This window comes from Petaurus breviceps, unplaced genomic scaffold (assembly GCF_028583685.1).
Source record: "Petaurus breviceps papuanus isolate PSGF00001 unplaced genomic scaffold, PetGlider_PUasm1.0 90639, whole genome shotgun sequence".
Taxonomy (NCBI): domain Eukaryota; kingdom Metazoa; phylum Chordata; class Mammalia; order Diprotodontia; family Petauridae; genus Petaurus; species Petaurus breviceps.
This window is the reverse complement of record NW_027187296.1, coordinates 4,532,870-4,552,229: the sequence shown is the minus strand read 5'-3', so window position 1 is coordinate 4,552,229 and position 19,360 is coordinate 4,532,870. Positions and strand designations below refer to the sequence as shown.

The 19,360-nt window shown below is 35.3% G+C and overlaps 1 protein-coding gene across 1 annotated transcript in view; it reads right to left on the bottom strand.

Annotated features, from left to right (window-relative positions):
- The window catches only part of TRPC4 (transient receptor potential cation channel subfamily C member 4), a 282,270-nt gene that overhangs the window by 199,979 nt on the left and 62,931 nt on the right, over window positions 1-19,360 (bottom strand). Inside the window, exon 2 of the mRNA XM_069064634.1 lies at window positions 1,612-2,016. Coding sequence (XP_068920735.1) covers window positions 1,612-1,989 — 378 coding nt within the window. The 5' untranslated portion in view covers window positions 1,990-2,016. The remainder of the gene's footprint in view (window positions 1-1,611; window positions 2,017-19,360) is intronic.

The window sequence follows — 19,360 nt, the reverse complement described above, 5'->3', positions numbered from 1 at the left end:
GTAAGGGAAGGAAAAAGGAGGGATGAACATTCAATATATTATGTTTTGATACGAAGATTTCAGAATTATTGAATATGAAGGTGGACATTTATGGTTGATGATAAGATCAAGGGTATGACCATTTTTCTATGTGACTGAAGTGAGGTGAAGGAGTAGGTAATAGCAAGTGAGGAGGTTAGGGTTGTGAGTGTTAAATATGCATGTTTAAGACTCTTAGTATGATATCAAGCGTTGGTGTGGAGAGAAAAATTGTGAGCCATGTATTGGATTCATTGAGGAAGAAAGGGAAATGACCTGGAAGTCGACAGACAACAGCTACTAGGATTTTGATTAGGTGATATAAATAGTATTAATGATTATAAATTATATAAATATCATTAATTTCAAAGGAGTTAATGAGTGATGGGGGAGAATCTGGAAGTGGCAACGGGTACATTTAATGATTATAAGCTTCTCCTTGAAACAAAGACCCGTGTTTGATTATGCATTAAGTATGTTCAAGGCAACTAGGTGGCTCAGTGTATAGAAAGCTGGGCTTTGAATCATGAAGACCTGAGTCTAAATTTAACCTCTAGACATTTACCAGCCATGTGACTGTAGGCAAGTCACTTTACCTCTGTTTGCCTTAATGCACTAGAGAAGGAAATGGCAATCCACCCCAAAATCTTGGGGCAGGAGCAGCTAGGTGGCTCAATGCATAGAATGCTAGGCCTGGAGTTAGGAAGACTCATCTTGTTGAGTTCAAATCTGTCCTCAGACACTTACTAGCTATGTGTCCCAGGGCAAATCACTTAAACCCATTTCCCTCAGTTTTTTTCGTTTATAAAATAAGCTGGAGAAGGAAATGGGAAACCACTCCTGCATCTTTTCCAAGAAAACCCCAGATGTGGCCACAAAGAATAGGGCATGATTGAAAATGACTGAACACATGTTCAAGGCCCTGGGAATAAAAAAAAAAATGAAGACCTTGAAGGGCATTCATTTTATTGGAAGCTACATTTTTCTTTTAAATACCCATATTATTAAGGTGATAATCTAAAGCTATGAGTCATGGAATGCTGTGGATCATGGAATGATGGACCTTGGAAGTATGAAAGTTTTGGTCATCCCAAGGGCAACAAAGAGAGTCATGGTAGTAATAAAAATAAGCTGTAACATATTAAATGGAGAATTGTTCAGATGAACTGGTATAAAGTTTGTCATCACTGATGAGTGATTAGTAAATAAGGTGGGTAAACCATGATGCAAAAGCAAAGGATAACTGGTAGATGACATATCTTCTCCAATTGTACCTATAGAATGTCAAGAAATTGTCAAAGAGGAATGCTCCCAGAACATTGAATAGATTCCCTGTATTTAATAAGCAAGAAAACACAGTTGTGATTAGCAAAGGATAGAAGGCATTGGTTTTTGTGATCTGCAAAAATGGAAGGCTGCATCTATGTGTTTGTACACACTCAAATAAGATCACAGATTCATCAAAGCACATACACAAGCATTTTTTTGTCTAAGCTCATAGTTCATTAAAGTCCTTAAGATCATTAGGTACTTTCATACCCACAGAATCTCACTTGGAAGACTCATGATTAATAGCAGTAATTCTGCACGTACCTGTTTCTCTCCACTAGGTTTCTTGTGGTTTAATAGCAGCTCCACAGCCCCCACAACTTCCTTTCTGATGGCATGTAATAGAGCATCTCCAACATACACGTTAAAACTTAAGAGCAATTCAATAAGCTCTAGATTCTCATTTTCAATTGCAATGAGGAGAGCAGTTCTTCCAAGGGGATCAATGCAGTTAATATTAATTTTAAAATAAATTTCTGCCTCCTCCAGGGATTTCTTGACACTGGCATAATCTCCCTTCTCCACAGCATTCAAATAGGCTTTTTCTGATGGCGAGAGTTCAGATTCTGCTCTTACAATTCGAAGAGGGATGCGATCTCTGTAGGGCGCATTGACATTCCTTTTGTAGTAGAACTGAGCCATGTTTTATGCCATGTTATTTCTCTGAATCTGAAATCACATGTGAAAAACACAACACAAACCATAATATTAGTAAAAAGGCTTTTATAAACTGCAAGACATCTTATTTGACTAAAGCTTTTTATGCTAACATCAAATAAAAGTTTATTTTTAAAACAAATGTTAAATGTGTTAATTTTTCACTATCTGGAATTGCCAATTAGAATTGCAATTGTCACTCTAATTAATTTTCAGCTATTTAGATATGTACACTTAAAAGTTATAATCCAAATAACATTCAAAGTGGTTGATGTCTAACAAATTATTTGAAATGTAACATGAAAATTACTTGTGTAGCATAATTAAACAGAAGATGGATCTATATATTTGTGAGAACTACTTGTAAGACAGCCAAAGGATGTGGACATTTGCTGGCAGAATTCCTCAATCAGAATCTACATCTTGAATGTAATACCTCAGTTGAACCAGGTCACAATCAATTATATCAAGGAAAATTTCTGAATGATCAATTTGGTCATGAAATCAATCTAATTCGATATAAATTTAATAAGCAACTACTGTGTTTGGAGGTAATATAAAGTTCAGAGGAGATAAATCTCTATCCTCTTAAGGTACTTTTGAAATTGTGGATTACCATCATTTTAGAACAATAATTTTCTAAAGCCAATAAAAATTCAATTTGGATGACACAATTTGCTTTGGCCCTGGCTACATTTTTTAATATCTAACTTTGATGTTAAGCATTCTTCCAAACTTTTAGTGTCATAGCTTTTTCTTTTTTCACAAACAAATTCATGAGAGGAAATGCTAAACTAATGTTCACGATGTTCTTAGTGAGTAAAGCACGGTATCTATGATTTGTCAAGACAGACTGAAATAATTGAATTTCCCAGAGTAAGGGAGTGGGTAGCAAAGGCCCAAATCCATAGAGAGTAAATTATGAGAAATTTCCCTTTCATCCCTTCGTGTCTATCTTCTTAACTTCAGGACCATAATAATGAATCCATCAAAGCATACAACCATTATGCATAATGTAGGTACATTTTTATTCAATGCATTAATTTTAAGATGTTAAGTTGGTAGACCATTAAAATATCTCCCAAAATGACATTATCTTAAGATAATGTAATAGGAAAAATTTTTGTTGGAAACAATATGGTATTGTCATGATCACAGAGAGACAGTTTTCTGTTACCCCCCTCCCCACACACACACACGCGCACACACACACACACACACACACACACACACACACATGGCATTACATGGCAGTGGCAGCTATAACTTATGAAGAAGAAGGGAAAGGCCTACCAACACTCCATTGGTATAACTGGGTGTCTGGTCTTAAGCCCCTCAAAGAGTTATATTTCTCAAGTCTTTCTCAATATTTGCTTTTATATTTCCTATCTCTGCCCTGCTTGTCGAGTTTTCTTGGAAATTCAGTTGCTGTCTGTCTTCTGGAACTCTACTTTTACACTTTACCTCTTGGGTAAACTGACTCTATTGTTTGCTTTATTTTAGCCTAGATGCCTCATGTTATGACTTTAGATTATCTTGTTCTGTCTTCCTTCACCATCAGCCAGCTCACAGATATGCCATTATGCTAAATGCCCACTGAAGCCTCCATCCCATGTGACCAGGATAGTTATTTTAGACCTTCGTTCCACTCTTATAGGTCAGTATAGGACATGTTTTATTCAAATATTTTCCAATCTCAATTTTGTTTTGCTAAAGCAAGATCCGTTCAGTATTTTGTAGGCTCGTTTTCATAACACTCACATTTTTACAGCTTTTATCTGGACATTCTTATGAAGTAGAAAAATGGAAGCACTAATGCCCACAGGTTATGTGGAAAGTGAAATACTGAGTGTTTACATGACTTGTCAAAATTCACAGAGATGTTGAATTAAATTAAAAATGATCGCCCTTTATCCCAGAAGAGTACATCTTTGAATGTCTGACAATTTCAATAGTGTATTAAAGATGTGATGTAATCACCATGATATGAAAAATGCCTTCACTGAATTATTCTGTGCAGATTACTAAATTACATGACTATGTTAGAGAATAATCGGGATATTTTAATTTCTGTTGCAGTGGCAATATTAGAGATAATGTTACCTGTGTATAGTAGGAAACAGTACTTTGAACTTTGTTCATAATGTTCCCATTTCATTATTTTTTTGTAGCTTTGAACTTTCCATAGTTAAACTCTGCAGTGTGATCCTAAGGTGGGTCTTTTCATAAAGAAAATCTTCAGTAATAACATTAAATGATGCTGAAATAATTTTTCCTTTTTTGTACTTTCATCTTATCTCTTCTGTAATTCTTATGTATACTAAATATTGTCCCCTTTGATTGCTGAATTCAGGGTTCCTTAACTAAATAAATCCTTTATTCATGGTCAATCATTGAAGTTGGTTGGCACAGGGCACTTTATATGATAAAGTGAAAATGCCCCTGCCCCCATTTTTTCCATTTTAGTCTATTTACATGTACTTTGCTTCTTACTGAATTCAAATAAATTATTAAGTGCTTACTATACAAACATAATCCTTCTAGGCACTGGGGATACAACCTAAAAGAGTAAAAAATATATTCCCTGTTCTCAATAAACATAATTCTATCTAGGGGAGAGAGAAAGAGACTTTAATATCTATGAACATATATATCATACAAGGCAAGATATAATAGGACCAATTTGAAAAAAAAATGAAGAGAAAAAAGGAATCATCTTACCCCAGGGGAAATAGGAGTTGTCATTGAAATTTTTAGGGAGAAAATGACATCTGAATTGGATTACAAAGGAAAGGAATGACTTTAATAATTTTCCATACTTAGAGTTGAGAATAAGGCGAGATAATCTAGCTCCTTCCTCCCTGGTCTTGCCATGTCTTGGAACCACTAATGTTACTTTTTTCAAGGGGCCTTTCTTGATTCTTCTAGTTGTTAGTGTACCCTGACCAAATTTCTGTGTATGCCTTTTGTGTGTGTGTGTGTGTGTGTGTGTGTGTGTGTGTATATATATATATACACTGTATTTATTTATCTATGAACATGTTTTATCCCTGCAGTAGAATTTCAGCTCCTTGAGGGCATACCATCTAATGTGTATGTGTGTGTACACACATATATACACACATGTCTCTATACATGTATATATAATACACACACAAATATACATGTGCACATATATATCAAAAGGCATGGTCCATATTAGATGCTTAATAAATTATTTTAAATGATTTATATGATCTTTGAGAGTTATGAGGTGATAGTGGTAAGAGAAACATTGCGCAATTTTTAAAAAATGATTAAGTACTTAGATAGCTCCCCTTCTGAGTTTAAGGGGAGCTAGCTGGATATGTGGTAGGGCATGGAAAATGGAATCAGGAAGATGAGTCATACTGAGTTCAAATGTGTCTTCATACACTTACTTTCTGTGTGACCCTAGGCAACTCCCTTAACCCTGTTTGCCTTAATTTCCTTATCTGTAAAATGAGCTAGAGAAAGAAATGGCAAACCACTCTAGTATCCCTGCTCAGAAAACCCTAAATGAGGTTATGAAGAGTTGGACACAGCTGAAACTACTGAACAACAGCAAAAACTTCTTAGTTTTCATATAGGGGATTTAAGTGGTAAAATAATCAACAAAACACACAGGAAATAAATAAAGGAGTAAAAGCCTTCTCACAATGGCATAGGCAAAAAAAAAAAAATCAAAGAATGTCACCCTTGGAATGGCTACCTAGTCTAAACCACTATAATATAATAATATTTCCTACAACCCTTCCACATGAGGTTATCTGACATTCACTTGAATACCTCTAGAGAAAGTGGAAGTCATTTCTGTGTGCCTATTTTGGGTAATTTCACATCATCATCATCATATTGTTTGTTAAGTAGGCTTTTGAATGTATGACAAGACAGTCCATAGGACTTATCATCCCAGTCAGTGCTGGAGATAATGCAAAGGTGTCAGGCATGCCACTTCATCTTTCAATGCCTATTTTTCTGAGTATAGTTAAGAACACCCATTAAAAGAGATAAGTATTAGCGGAAGTAAAAGGACAAGGTTTAGTAATTAAAGAATAAATGTTGAGAGACTTTGGATGATCTAACATTAATTTTCTTTTTCTATTCTCCTACATTGAGCAAAAAGGTCTAGTAAGAATTAAAATATTAAAAACACACAATTACTATAAACAACAACCCTATGTGGTTTAAACTTTTTTTAAGAATGAAATGCTAGGATTATATGGAAAATAAATATCTACTAAAATGGATTATCAAGTTGTTTACTAAAAAATTAATTTATCACCTACATCATTTACCTCTTCCTGCTACATAGCAATCTTGTAGTGATCTTCAGAATGAAACTAGCAAAAGGGGACAGCATCAAATTTGAAGTTTTTAAACCAGAGAAATATATAGTGAAGAGTTCTGATAAGGGTGATTGGATTCCAAAATTGACTTTCACTTATCAGCAGGTGCAGAAATGCTATAGGATGGAGAGTTTGAGAAAATAAACCATTTGGTACACTCTGTAGCTTGACCTGAAAAGTGGAAACAATAGACTAGCTCTTAGGCTGGCAGCCTCATGATACACCTTGTGAAAGGAGAAAGGGTCAAGAAATACATTTCCACCCATGGAGAATTGACGACTTTCTTTTTATTCTTTCTGTATGAGAAATTGACTAGAAGCAAAATCATTGCTCTACTCAATAGGATGCATCTTCAGAATTGCTTCGATGAAGTATCTTTTAGGAGAGTTTGTCTTCTAAGGAAATAGGAGCCAGTCTGAAATTCTATTTCTTATAAATGTAAATGTAAAATTGCTCTTACCTATATGTGACAGGATAGAAAAGGGCTTCACCTTATAAATAAACATAGACAAAACTGAAAAGTTTGATGATCAATACTATAATTAATGAAAAAGAAAATACATCTTCCCTACTTTGGTAGGATTTATTATTTAAGGAGAGAAATGAATGAAAAGATGATGGGCAAATATCAGAGGCAGATTGTTGGACTTGGAGTCAACGAGACCCCAAATTTAATTCTGCCTCACATACTATGATCTGTGTGACCCTGGGCAAGATATTTAAGCTTTGGCTCTGCTTTCTCATCTGTAAAACAGGTTTAGTAATAGTACCTATCTCACAGGTTTATTGTGAGTAGAAAAATGATGGAGTATATGTAAAGTGTTTTGTAAACCTTAAAAAATATAAATGATAACAACAACAATAATGAATTAGTTTTATCAGAATGCAACATATTTCAAACAATAGCTTGGATCCAAAAGCATCACTGAAGGCAATTGTCACTGAAAAAGTAAACCTGCATTATAAAGAGTACAAAGAATAACTGGTGATGCCCCCATCTGCTACACTAATATAAATGGAATGAGAAGATACTCAAAAGAGTTGCAGGACCTTAGTTAAGTTTTTGTTTGTTTGTTTGTTTGTTTTTTGCAGAGGGGAAGGTAGGGTAATGGGGATTAAGTGACTTGCCCAAGGTCACACAGCTTTTTTTTGTGTTAAGTATCTGAGACTGGATTTGAACTCAGCTCCTCCAGACTCCAGGGCCGGTGCTCTATCCACTGTGCCACCCAGCTGCCACCTTAGTTAAGGGTTTGTTTTTTATGTGAGAGGTAATTAGTTTGTGTCTTTGCCACTTTGGCAAGCTGGTCAAAGACAATTATCAAAAATGGTTGAAAAATAAAAAAGACAAGTTCAAGCAGAGAGAGCGAGAAGTGAGAAAGAAGAGAGGGGGGAGGAGACAGAGAGAGGGCGAAAGAGAAAGAGAGAGAGAGAGAGAGAGAGAGAGAGAGAGAGAGAGAGAGAGAGAGAGAGAGAGAGAGAGAGAGAGAGAGAGAGAGAGAGAGAGAGAGAGAGAGACAGCAAGCACAATACTAGAGGATTGCTGCTTTTTTTTTCCCCTTTCAGTACAACTAATACTAACTTGGTGAAATTTTCCTTAAATCTCTTCCTAGTGACCTTAATAGTGTCTCATTTAAAAGAAAAAACAAAATCAAATAGATATGGTCGTTTCAACAGGCAGAGCAAACAGATCTTTAAATCTAAGGTAGTGTGTTGTAGAGCGTAGAGTATTGGAATCAGAGTCAGAAAGACTTGGGTTCAAATCACACTTGAGACATTTATGCTTAGCTATGTGACCCTGGGTGAGTCACTTAATCTCTTCATTTCCTCAGTTTCCTTATCACTAAATGAGACAGGCTCAAATTGCCTTTAATGTCCCTCCCAACTCTAAATCTTTCCTCCTGTGCTGAGTAATAAAATAATTATGACTAAAGAATATAAGTTTGATTTTTAAGAATTTTTAATGATACTGTAGCCATTTGCTTATCCGGCTATACTAATGTACTCCATTAGGGGCCTCTTAATACTACAATATACTAGATGGGGCCTCTTAATACTACAATATACTAATGCCCCATACACTTGTCTCTGTTCCTATAAAGTTAAATTCCTTAATATAGCATAGAACACATTATGTGACACATAATGCTTAATAAATGCTTGTTGAGTATTGACATATTATCATATAAAATTATGTATGACACATTCTTGATATATTATCTTATAAAATTCTTATTGACATATCATATAAAAATAGACATATGTTGCCCTAGAAAAGCAATGTTTCTTTTCAGGTTTCATATAATCCTCCTTTTTATCATCAGTATGTTATATTTTCTCTCTAAGTGGTCCCTTGTAGCATTATTATGCTTTGTGAAGAGGGTAGGAGAAAAACATCATCCTTTCAATCCATGCATTAACCCATAGCATTTGTTATTGGAATAGATGTGGCCAGAAAGCCTAGAACCATATATAAGATACATATATTTGTGATTAGAAATGGAAATACGGATAGAAATTTCTTTGCTAACAAATGAACATAGACATAGGAAAAGTATGTGAATAAGGGTTATTCATTCATTTGTTCAACAGATAGGATATATTTGCTTAAATGTTTCTGTAACTACATGATTCAACATATTGATACTTTGATGGATCTGTGATCTCAGTGAAGTGGGTACTCTCTCCAATTGTGTAATTCGCTACCCATATATACATTCTCATCCTGTTGGTCTCACATCCATGTGCTGCCATAACTGCTCCCTCTCTTGATATTTTTTAGAACCCAACTATCCATGTGTTAATACTTTCACTGATAGCTCACCTTTTCAGATTCTACTTTTTCATCACTGATAGCTCACCTTTTCAGATTTTACTTTTTCAACAATATTTTTACATAACTTTTCCCGTCCAAGTATTTACTGGTAATATGCTGCAGTCTACTTATATCTACAATGCAATAACTTCCAGGAGCCAAGATGACAGGGCAAGGAGTAAATCTCTGTATTCATCTCCATATTCACCTCCAAAACAATCATAAAATAGTGCCCCAGAACAAATCCTGGAACAGCAGAGCCAATGGAAAGACAGGGTAGAGCAATCCTTTAGCTTGGGACAATTGGAGAATGGGCAAGAAAGGTCTGTTTCACTTGGGTAAAAGGTGAAGGCATTTCAGGACAGAAAGCCTCCCAGCAAGCCAGCAGCAAGCCTCTCCTCAGCAAGCCAGTGGGAGATCCTGAGCCTTGCAGTGATGGAGTGCCAACACCTAGACCCCCCACATACTTTAGAATAGTTAGAAGAAGACTTCAGATCTGAGAACCACCATGTACTTCAGTGTAGCCTCTGGCAAACAGATACCCTCCAGTGGCTAGACCTCCCTGTGCTTCAGTATAGCCCCAAGGAAATTCACAAAAACCCCACTAAGGCTCAGAACACACCAGATACCACCATCTTCCAGAATCCTACAGGCTCCAGAAGCATCAGCCACCCCCCTAGCCTATGTCCTCAACACAGTATCAGACATGAGGGACCCTATGGGCCTCAGGGCAACATCAGTATAGTACCAGGTAAACAGTCAAGGCCTTTAACTACAAGCATAAGAAGCCTGAGACAAAGCCCCTTCCCCCTGGGAGCAGAGGTCAAATTAAAAGAAAGGAACCCTCCTCTCCCCCCCCCCCCAAAAAAATACATAACGAGCAAAAAAAAACCCAAAGAGAATCTGATCATAGAAAGTTATTATGGTGACAGGGAAGACCAAGGCACAAACTCAGCAGAGGACAACAATGTCAGAATACCTATGGGCAAAACCCTAAAGAAGTATGGGAGGTGGCCTACAATGCATCGCTCCTTTACCATTGAGATGACCTATGGGAGAGAAATAGGCACTATGGTCTCCTTCCTTACCTCATCTCCCCCGCCCCCGAAATGATTCTCCTCAAGTAGTTTAGTTGGAACATTTTTTTCTCTTTCAATATTTTCTGCAGTCTGAATCTCTGTTAGATGCTAGAATAAGTTGGGTTCTGGACAAATCTTTCATTTTTTAGATGACTCACAGGTCATTACTAATTTCCTCACTCAGTAGGAACATGCTTCTCATCAACCTCAATTCTGGAAGACATTTAATATTTATTCTAAAGAATTTTAGTGCTTCTCTGATTGAGATTTGTTCTCAAGATACTTCCCATTGGAGGTATCTTATCTCTTCCTTTAAGTGAAGTAGCAAGCCTTGGGTGAGTTACCCAACTCATTTCATCCTTAAGTAAAATGAATGAATAAAAATATATACAAAGTAGTTAAACACTAAGTAACTTTGGAGGGAGGCAGCTGACAGTGCAAAGAGGTGGAGACTAGGAAAACTTTTGTGCAGAAGCTGGTACACGAGTGATAGATACTCTATCAGACAGATATAAGGAGGGAGTACTTTTCAGCACTTTGGGACATCCAGTCCAAAGTCACAGAGATCAGAAATGAAGTAATGTGTATGAGGAACAGAAAGAAGGTCATCTTTGCTGCATTTCAAAATATAGAGGGTAGAATAATATCCATGGAGGTTGAAAACATAGGTTGGGGCCAAGACTGTATAGTACTTAAGTGAAGAGAGGAACTTATATTTTATCTTAGAGAAATAAAAAGACAATGGAATTTATTGAATAGGGGAGTGAAATGTTCAGTGCTTTGCTTAAGGTAAATTGCTTTGGCAACAATTTGTAGGATGGACTAGAATGGGTGATGGAGGGGTGGGTGTCAACTAGAAATTTGAATGTATAGCCAATGTAAGCACTGAGGTACTCTTAATCCCAACACTTATTCACAATGATGTATTTGGTCCTCAGAGCTTACTAGCTACATCTGTCTCTCAGGGTATAAGAAGTACCCCTAGGAAGGTGAGGGTTACATTTAATGACATCAGCTTAAGACCCACATTTGTGTTTCACCCCAAAATTTATCAGTTGAGAGTCCTTCAGTTAGCCAGCCTTAACTAGCTTTCAGAAGAGTATTTACTAAAGTGGTACATTTTTAATAGGGAATACAAAACATCCCTTCAAAAGTCTGTGATACACTCTCTCACAAGTACATACAGACTCCAGGGGAAAGTGGGATCAATGTTTTAGTCATTTTTTTCATCCCTCCCTTCAAATCAATCATTCTTCATACCCCCTTCCCAAGAACGTAGGACTCTCCCCTTGGAGCCACCCTTATTTCTGCTTGGTGAGATTTTTCTTTATCTTAATCAGAACCAGGATTCCATGTCACTTCTCAACCACCATATCCAAACTGTGCCTGCTCACAGAATTGATAGCTGCTTGCCCTTTCCCCTACTTCATGTGTTGCTTTTTATTTTTTCCTTAAAGAACATTAGCTCCTTAAGGACTGGGACAGGCTTTCTTGTTTCTATTGGTATCCTCAATGTTTTGATAAAGAAACACATACTAAATATTTTATATTTTTACCTATCCATCCATTTCTCTGTCTGTCTATCTGCCTATCTTCTGGATCTAAAAGACAGCATAAACCTACAAACAATTTAAAAATTGAACAAAGTCTTAATCTAAAGAAATCACTGATGTGTTCACTTGTTAAAGGGCACATGGTATTCTAAAGACATTAGCAATAGTGAAAAAAATTCAAATAACTATTCTGAAGAGATCCAAAAATAAAATTCTCCTCCATAATTCTTTTGGTCTGAACTTTAATATTGACTTTAACTTTGGAACTGTGGGGTCAAACTCAAATAAAAATGGCCTCACTAACAGGTATATAGGAATACCTGAAGCAGCATATTGACTTAGGAAACCACATATTAATAGCATCTATATTCTATTATATTCTTATTTATTTTGTTACAAAATATTTATTTCTTAAATAAATATTTCACCAATCACATTTTAATCTGGTCAGCACGAGGGAGTGTTGCTATGCTTGACACCTCTGCTATAGAGATTAATCCATTCCCTTGTGAGAAACATTTTTCCCCTTAAATGAACATACCCATGTGTGTTTGATACATTGGGGAGCATTCCATGAAATAAATTCACTTTTGTAAAGATTCCCAAAATAAATTCATCAACTGTGTCATGTGTAGATATGGCTTGTATCAATTACATTTGTCCAATTAACATTTGCATGCATTTTTAGCTTTTATTTTCTTTTGCCCAATTTTCTTTGTCACACTCTTTTTAAAAACTTTGTCCTTCATTATAGATTGCTTCCTTCTTTCTGTATACTAAGCCAAATATTTCAACCTTATGATTACAGAATTATGAACTCTCAGAACACATGGGTGTGTATTTGTATATATGGACACATAAATCTTGTTTACCTTCACTTCATTCTTCATTTATAAAATTCTTAAAAATTGTTTGGTTTTATAACATTGATACTATGATATAAATTGCATACCAATGAAGAATTCATTTTGCTTGATATGCATATTTTTTACAAGGAATTTTTATTTTCTTTTTGTTTTCTCAAGGGAGTGGGAGTGAAAATCGATTTCTGTTAGTTAAAAAAAAATGAAGAGGTGGGGCATGCTACAGATGTGGCATTATGCACGTACCTTCAGTTTGGGTCACTATATTGTTAGCTTTGCTTAATTGTTTTATTTAGTTACAGAAGACTTCTCAAGGGGTAGGATAATCTGTAGATACTAGTAATATAAAAAGAAAAACATAATATAAGAAGAAAATATTTTAATAAATCTTTTTTTTTAAAGGATTAAATGGAGGATGTCCTGACCCCAAAAAGTACAAGGGGAAAAGCAATGGGATAGAGTCCACCAAAAAAAAAAGTTATGAAACATGTTTCACTGTAACCTGCTACTTTCATCAAAAAAAAAAATTCACATTCTAGAGAACTCTTGAGAGGATAAGCAATAAAAAATGCATGGGATTTTTAAAGGGTTATTGAAAATCAATCTTACTGAAATAACAGAATATATAGGGGTGCAGGGAGGGATTAGATGGTACATTCTTATCTGAAACATAAAGAGAAATGCAAAGCAAACTGAAAATCAGAATAAATGCAAACTCATTTTAAAAGACAAGGGGCTACTCTCTTCTGTATAGAGGACTACTGTTGAGAGGAATCTAAATATTAGAGGTTGTGTGTCATTGTGGTTTGTCCTTCATTCTAGAAAAGGACCATGACATCAGGTAGATGATGATATGACTTGCAGTTGAGTTTGATTTGAGTCACCAGCCTCAATTTCTCTTCCAGAGCCATCTGGGTCCAGTGACCGGATACTTATCGGGATGACTGGAAATGGCCCAAGATACAGTGGGAAACCTTGGCCCTTTTAAGCTAAGGCCTTTTCATGTTCTCACTTTGAGTGAGGCAAGGCTTATTCAGTGAATATCTCTCTTTAAGAAGTAAGTCAAGGGATGGCCCCTTTAATTAAAAAAAAAAATTAAAATGGGAAGGGAAGATCCTCAGGGTTGCTGGCCAAAAGAGAAATATTTACATTCACTGTGACCTAGGAGGACCCAAAAAATAACCATTAAGTGGTGCTTGGGCAGGGACCTATTGTTGTCCAGTCCATGAGATCAAGAGTGAATTGGGTTTAAGACTTGGTCTTTGAGAAAGAAATCTAGCCAGTAAACCCCAAGTTAACTAGGTAGCTTTTGGGCAGCATAATTTAACCTTCTTTGGGCAGAACACTCTCAGCTAAGGGAAGAGGAGAGACAAGGGAGGAGAGGAAAGGAGAGGAAAAGAGAGGAGAGGATAGGAGAGAAAAGAGGAAAAACGATAGGGAAGCATTTTTCTTTTTCTTAGTTTTCAGTCAGTATTCAGTTAATTAATTATTGAATCTATGAAATAGGCAAGCCAGAGGGAGAATCACTGATGGAGTAGGTGTCGCAAGACCTAGATTCTTATACCAACTATATAATGAATTAGCTTCTTTATGACCTTCTAAAAGCCACTTAACTCATAGTAGATTAAGGAAAGCATGCAACTAGATGGTCTTTAAGATCTTTTTGGTCCTATGATTCTATTATTTTTTTCAAGCCAATTTACTTGAATAAAGGCCTCACACTGCTCTCTGTTCCTAAGGGTCTGTCATGCACCAGTTATCTCTTTACTGTTACAATTTGGGTTACTAGGAAGAGTTAAGGGCACTATTGTGAAACTAAATTACCTAATTAGATTGAAAAGCCTGAGGTGAATACTTCCAAATGTTTTTGTTTCACTTGAAAGACTGAGAAATCATCTTTTTAAAGAACACTGAAATAGTAATAAAAAACTCCTAAGTTATTATGTATAGACTTTTCTTTTCTGTCCTTTAAATTTTGTTTATGTTTGTAGAGAATAAACCACATGCCAAACCATAAACCACAGAAAATTCTAAGAGTCACACATAAAAAAAGAGAAAAATTGAAGGTTCCATGTTTCACAAGAAACTGGTTAGCTGAAGAATTCTTTTTAAAAAGGGGCTAGGTAGAGATGACCACAAACAATGAAGGAGGAAATTTCATTTTCATGAAATTGAAAAGGTTTTGTATTTGTAAAATCAAATCAATAAAAATTAGACTAAGAAATGAAACTATTAATTGGGAGAAATTTTTGCATCAAATATTTCTGATACATGTTTGATGCATCCAAGATTTGGTTATTAACAAAACTATCTAAGTTCAAGGCCATTTCTTAGCAGATAAATTGTCACAGGATGTGAGCAAACAATTTTCAAAGTAAGAATTGCAAATTTTAAACAACCATGTGAATGATTGTTGCAAATCACAAAAAGTAAGAGAAAACCAAATTAAAACACCTCTGAAGTTTTACCTCATAACCAGAACATTGGCAAAAATGTCAAAAGAATGAGATAATCAGTGTTTGGGATGCTGTGATAAGGTAGGCACTAATGCACTTGATGGAACTGGGAAATGTGAAACCTATCTGGAAGATAATTTGGAATTATATGAGGGAAAAACTAGTTCATTCCTCACCTTAGATCCAGACATCTATCTCACTGCTAGGCAGATGACATAGACAGAAACAAAGGTCTCACACATAACAAAATTTTCTTGGTACCATTTCCTGCATGACCCACTGCCTAATTACAAAGTAACAAAAGATGTGGGCCTTCTTGAAAAAACAAGCCTCCTCTAAGCAAGCTTCTCTTGTTGGGTTCCAAGTGAGGACAATTAAGGGGCAGGGAAGATCTTCATATTCCCTTACCATTATAGTTACTAAAAAATATTGGTGGGTAGGCATGGGAGTGGGGAGGGTAGTGGTGATAAATATATTCAGAACTGTGATATAAAAACAAAAGATATTAATAAATCTTTAAAGCTTCATAAAGAATGAAAATGTATCAGATACATGTATAGCAATATTGAAAATGGGTAAGATTCTTTACTAAGGTATATAATTAATAAAATACTTCACTTTATATTTATGTACTCATCTTTTATAAAACTGCAATTGTGTTACCTAGGTATCAGCAATTTATACTTTATAATCATTAAACATGTAAGAATTATTACTATTATGGTTCACAAAACACTTTATATATGTTTTCTCAGTGAGCCATATTTTATGTGTGTATATAAGTACATATATAAAACCATATTATACATATAACATTATAATAGGCACTGTGACAGTGCAAAATTAGTAGAAGCCATAGTCCCTTGCTGTTACTGAGTTTATAATTTGAAGAGGCAGAGCAGGATGAGCTTAGTCACTTGCCTAGTAACTCCTGGGCAGCTAGCTATTGGCAAAGATGGAAACAGAATTAGGCTGTACTGTGTGTCATGGACATAAAATATAAAAACAATGCCTCATACTCAGAGGCAAAAATCCATGGATGTATTTGTTCAGCACTGTATTCCTAAAATCCTGCCTGAGAGGAGAGAGAGTTTAATCTCTTGATTTACCATTAAGAAAGGATGCTTTTGACAGTTTCCATCCAGTGCTGGATAACTGTGGTTTGGAATTTCAAAACTACCAGACAGTGTGCTAGGTGGCAAGGAGGCAAATACTAAGTTTTCTTACATTTCACGGTCAAATGCTTTTGCTAGGATCTAGGAAAATACAGGGGGACCTGAATTCAAATGTGGATTTCAGTCATTTACTTGCTGTGTGACCCCAGGAAAGTCACTTAATCCTCATTGCTTCAGTTTCCTTAGCTACAAAAATGATCTGAAGAAGGAAATGGCAAACCACTACAGTATCTTTGCCAAGAAGACCCCAAATGGGGTCACAGAGAGTCAGACACACTGAAATGACTCAGTAACAACAAAACAAAGGAAAATGCTGTGGATTTTGAATGTGTTTCTAACTTTGGTTATTGATATTCTTCTATACATGCATCATTCTCTAAGTTAAACTTACGCTATAGGACCTGCTAAGCAGCTAAATGAACCATGAATAGAGTACTGAATATGAGGTAAGAAGACCTGGTTCAAATCCTGCCTTCTACATTTCGTAGCTGTGTGACCCTGGGCAAGTCACTTAATATTTTCCTCAGTTTCCTCATCAGTAAAATGGAGATAATAATAATACCTACTTCCTAGGGTTGTTGTGAAAATAAAATGAAATAATATTTGTAAAATGGTTTTTTTTAAAACATAAAGCATTCTATAAATTATATATGGTTTTGCTATATGATTTATATACATATATGATATATATATAGTGTATCTATGTATATATTTATATACTTAGGTGTGTATATATAAGTATGGTTATTTATAAGATGCATGGATACATGACATATGTACCTATATATTTATGTGTATCATTTATTGTCAAGTTGTTTTTCAATTGTGTCTGACTCTTTGTGACCCAATTTGGGATTTTCTTGGCAGAGATCCCATAATAGTTTGCCATTTCCTTCTCTATCTCATTTTACAGATGAGGAACTAAGGCAAACAAGGTTAAATGACTCACCCAGGGGTCACACAGTTAGTGAGTATCCGAGGCTGGATTTGAACTTATGAAGATAAGTTTTTCTCATTCCAATTCAAGTGTTCTGTCCACTGCACCACCTAGCTGCCCAATATGTATCATATATACATAGAAATACATATGTATCTAAAATACATAACACACATGGCTTTAGTAAATGTCCCCTGCCCTAGCTCCCATTTTAATTCTTCTGATTTTAATCTAACCTTATTAATCTTCCTGGACCCCCTGGTTGTGGCTTTCCCTCATTTTACCTTTTATCCTATAGCCTAGAACCCTTATTACTACTGGTTTATAGTACAGATAGTCATGTGCTTTTTATAAGGTCTTGCTGCTATATAGAAAATAAAAAGAAGGTTGTTTGTGCAAAAATAAAAAATTAAACTGAAGTTTACAAATGATCAGGAATTATTTTGGGGACAACTCCATCTCCCCTTACAATTCCCAAAATTTCACTAAATGCTCATTACTTAAGATTGTGAAAGAGGCAAGGTAACATACTTTTCAAATTGGCAGAAGATACAGAGGCTATAAGCCTTAGTAAAATTAAATTTATAATTTGGACCTTTTTTCTTTTGTTCATCTTTTTTTATCTCTCGTAAATCACCAAGCCAGTTTACTACCACACTTTGCCCAAATGATTATACAGATCAAAACTAACCATATGCCTTCTCCAAAATATATCCTATGTTCTTTATATGGTTCATTATGCCAAATTATTTGAGCAACTTCTAAAATCTAAGTGTGTATATAGCAATCCCACTCCCATCTCCAAATAGACATAATAGTTACCACAGAGAATCAGAAATCTCATAATAGAAAAAAGACCTTAGAATACATATAGCCTAACTCACATGTGAAGAGGGATTTTCTTTACAACATGCTATCCATTTATTCCTCCAAATAAATCATCTCCCATCAATCTTATCTTTTATTCAATGTTCCTCAAACTAAGTTCATTGTCCAATTTTTATCTTATTTCACCTGAATAAAAAAGGCTGTGTGCGCCTGGGGGAGAAGGATAAGATGCTTGTCTCATACTGTGATTTGCTCCAGTCCCTTACACCCGTGTTCAAGTAGCTAGGCATTCAGCTGGAACAGTTATAGTCCTAGGATAAACAGAGATTATGTAAGGGAAGTGCTTGGTAAATCTTCGAATGTCTATTATCCAACTTACTTAGCGGTCAGTTAGCAGAAAGGCAACTACAAAGAAAACCTCCAAATTCATTTGTATTTGAATCCAATGGGGATATTGATTAGTGTGATACTAGCAAGACTTCAATGGTTTCTAGAGATAAAATCCAGCAACATGATGCTAGCCATTGGGGCGGATACAAATGAATGCAGCACTTTGAAAATATGGTTCTCTCAGGACACAGCCAAATTGAAATTTTATCATTTACAATGTGCTTTCCTCACAACCCTTTGAAGTAGGCAGTTCACTCATCCTCATTTTCCAAATGAGGAAATTAAATCTCAGAGAAGTTACATGATTTGCCCATGGTCATATGCTTAGTAAATGACAGAGGTGAAACTTGAAACCAGGTCTCCATAATCCAGTGGTGTTTCCATTGCACTGCATTGGCACAACAGTAAATATAGTCTTTTGTGAGCTTATTAAGTCAATTATTTTAATTTTATACTTGTTCCAAGTCAAACTCTACATGAGAACTTGTGCGGGGCTCCATTGTTACTCTGACATCAATGTTTATTGACTTTATGACAGTGAATTTGTTCTTTGCGACTTTTAATTTGTTGGTTTACATCTGATTTCATAAGTACATTTCAGATGGCTAAGGTGTCTAATTGTTGGATATGTACATATCAAGAGTCATATATAAAGTCCAAGGAATAATACATATCTGTCATTATTGAAATATATAACTGAAGTATTTCGTATTATACTAGTTAACATAATTTTTAAAAATCTGGATAATTTTATTTTATATTATTGAGAAGCAATCAAATTTTGGAAGAAAATTAATGTTGAGAAGAGTTTTGTTATTTGAAAAATGATAATCAGAATGAGGTATTCTAATGATTTCTTCATGTTTTGTGATTTTAGCCCCTTGTGAAGAAATATT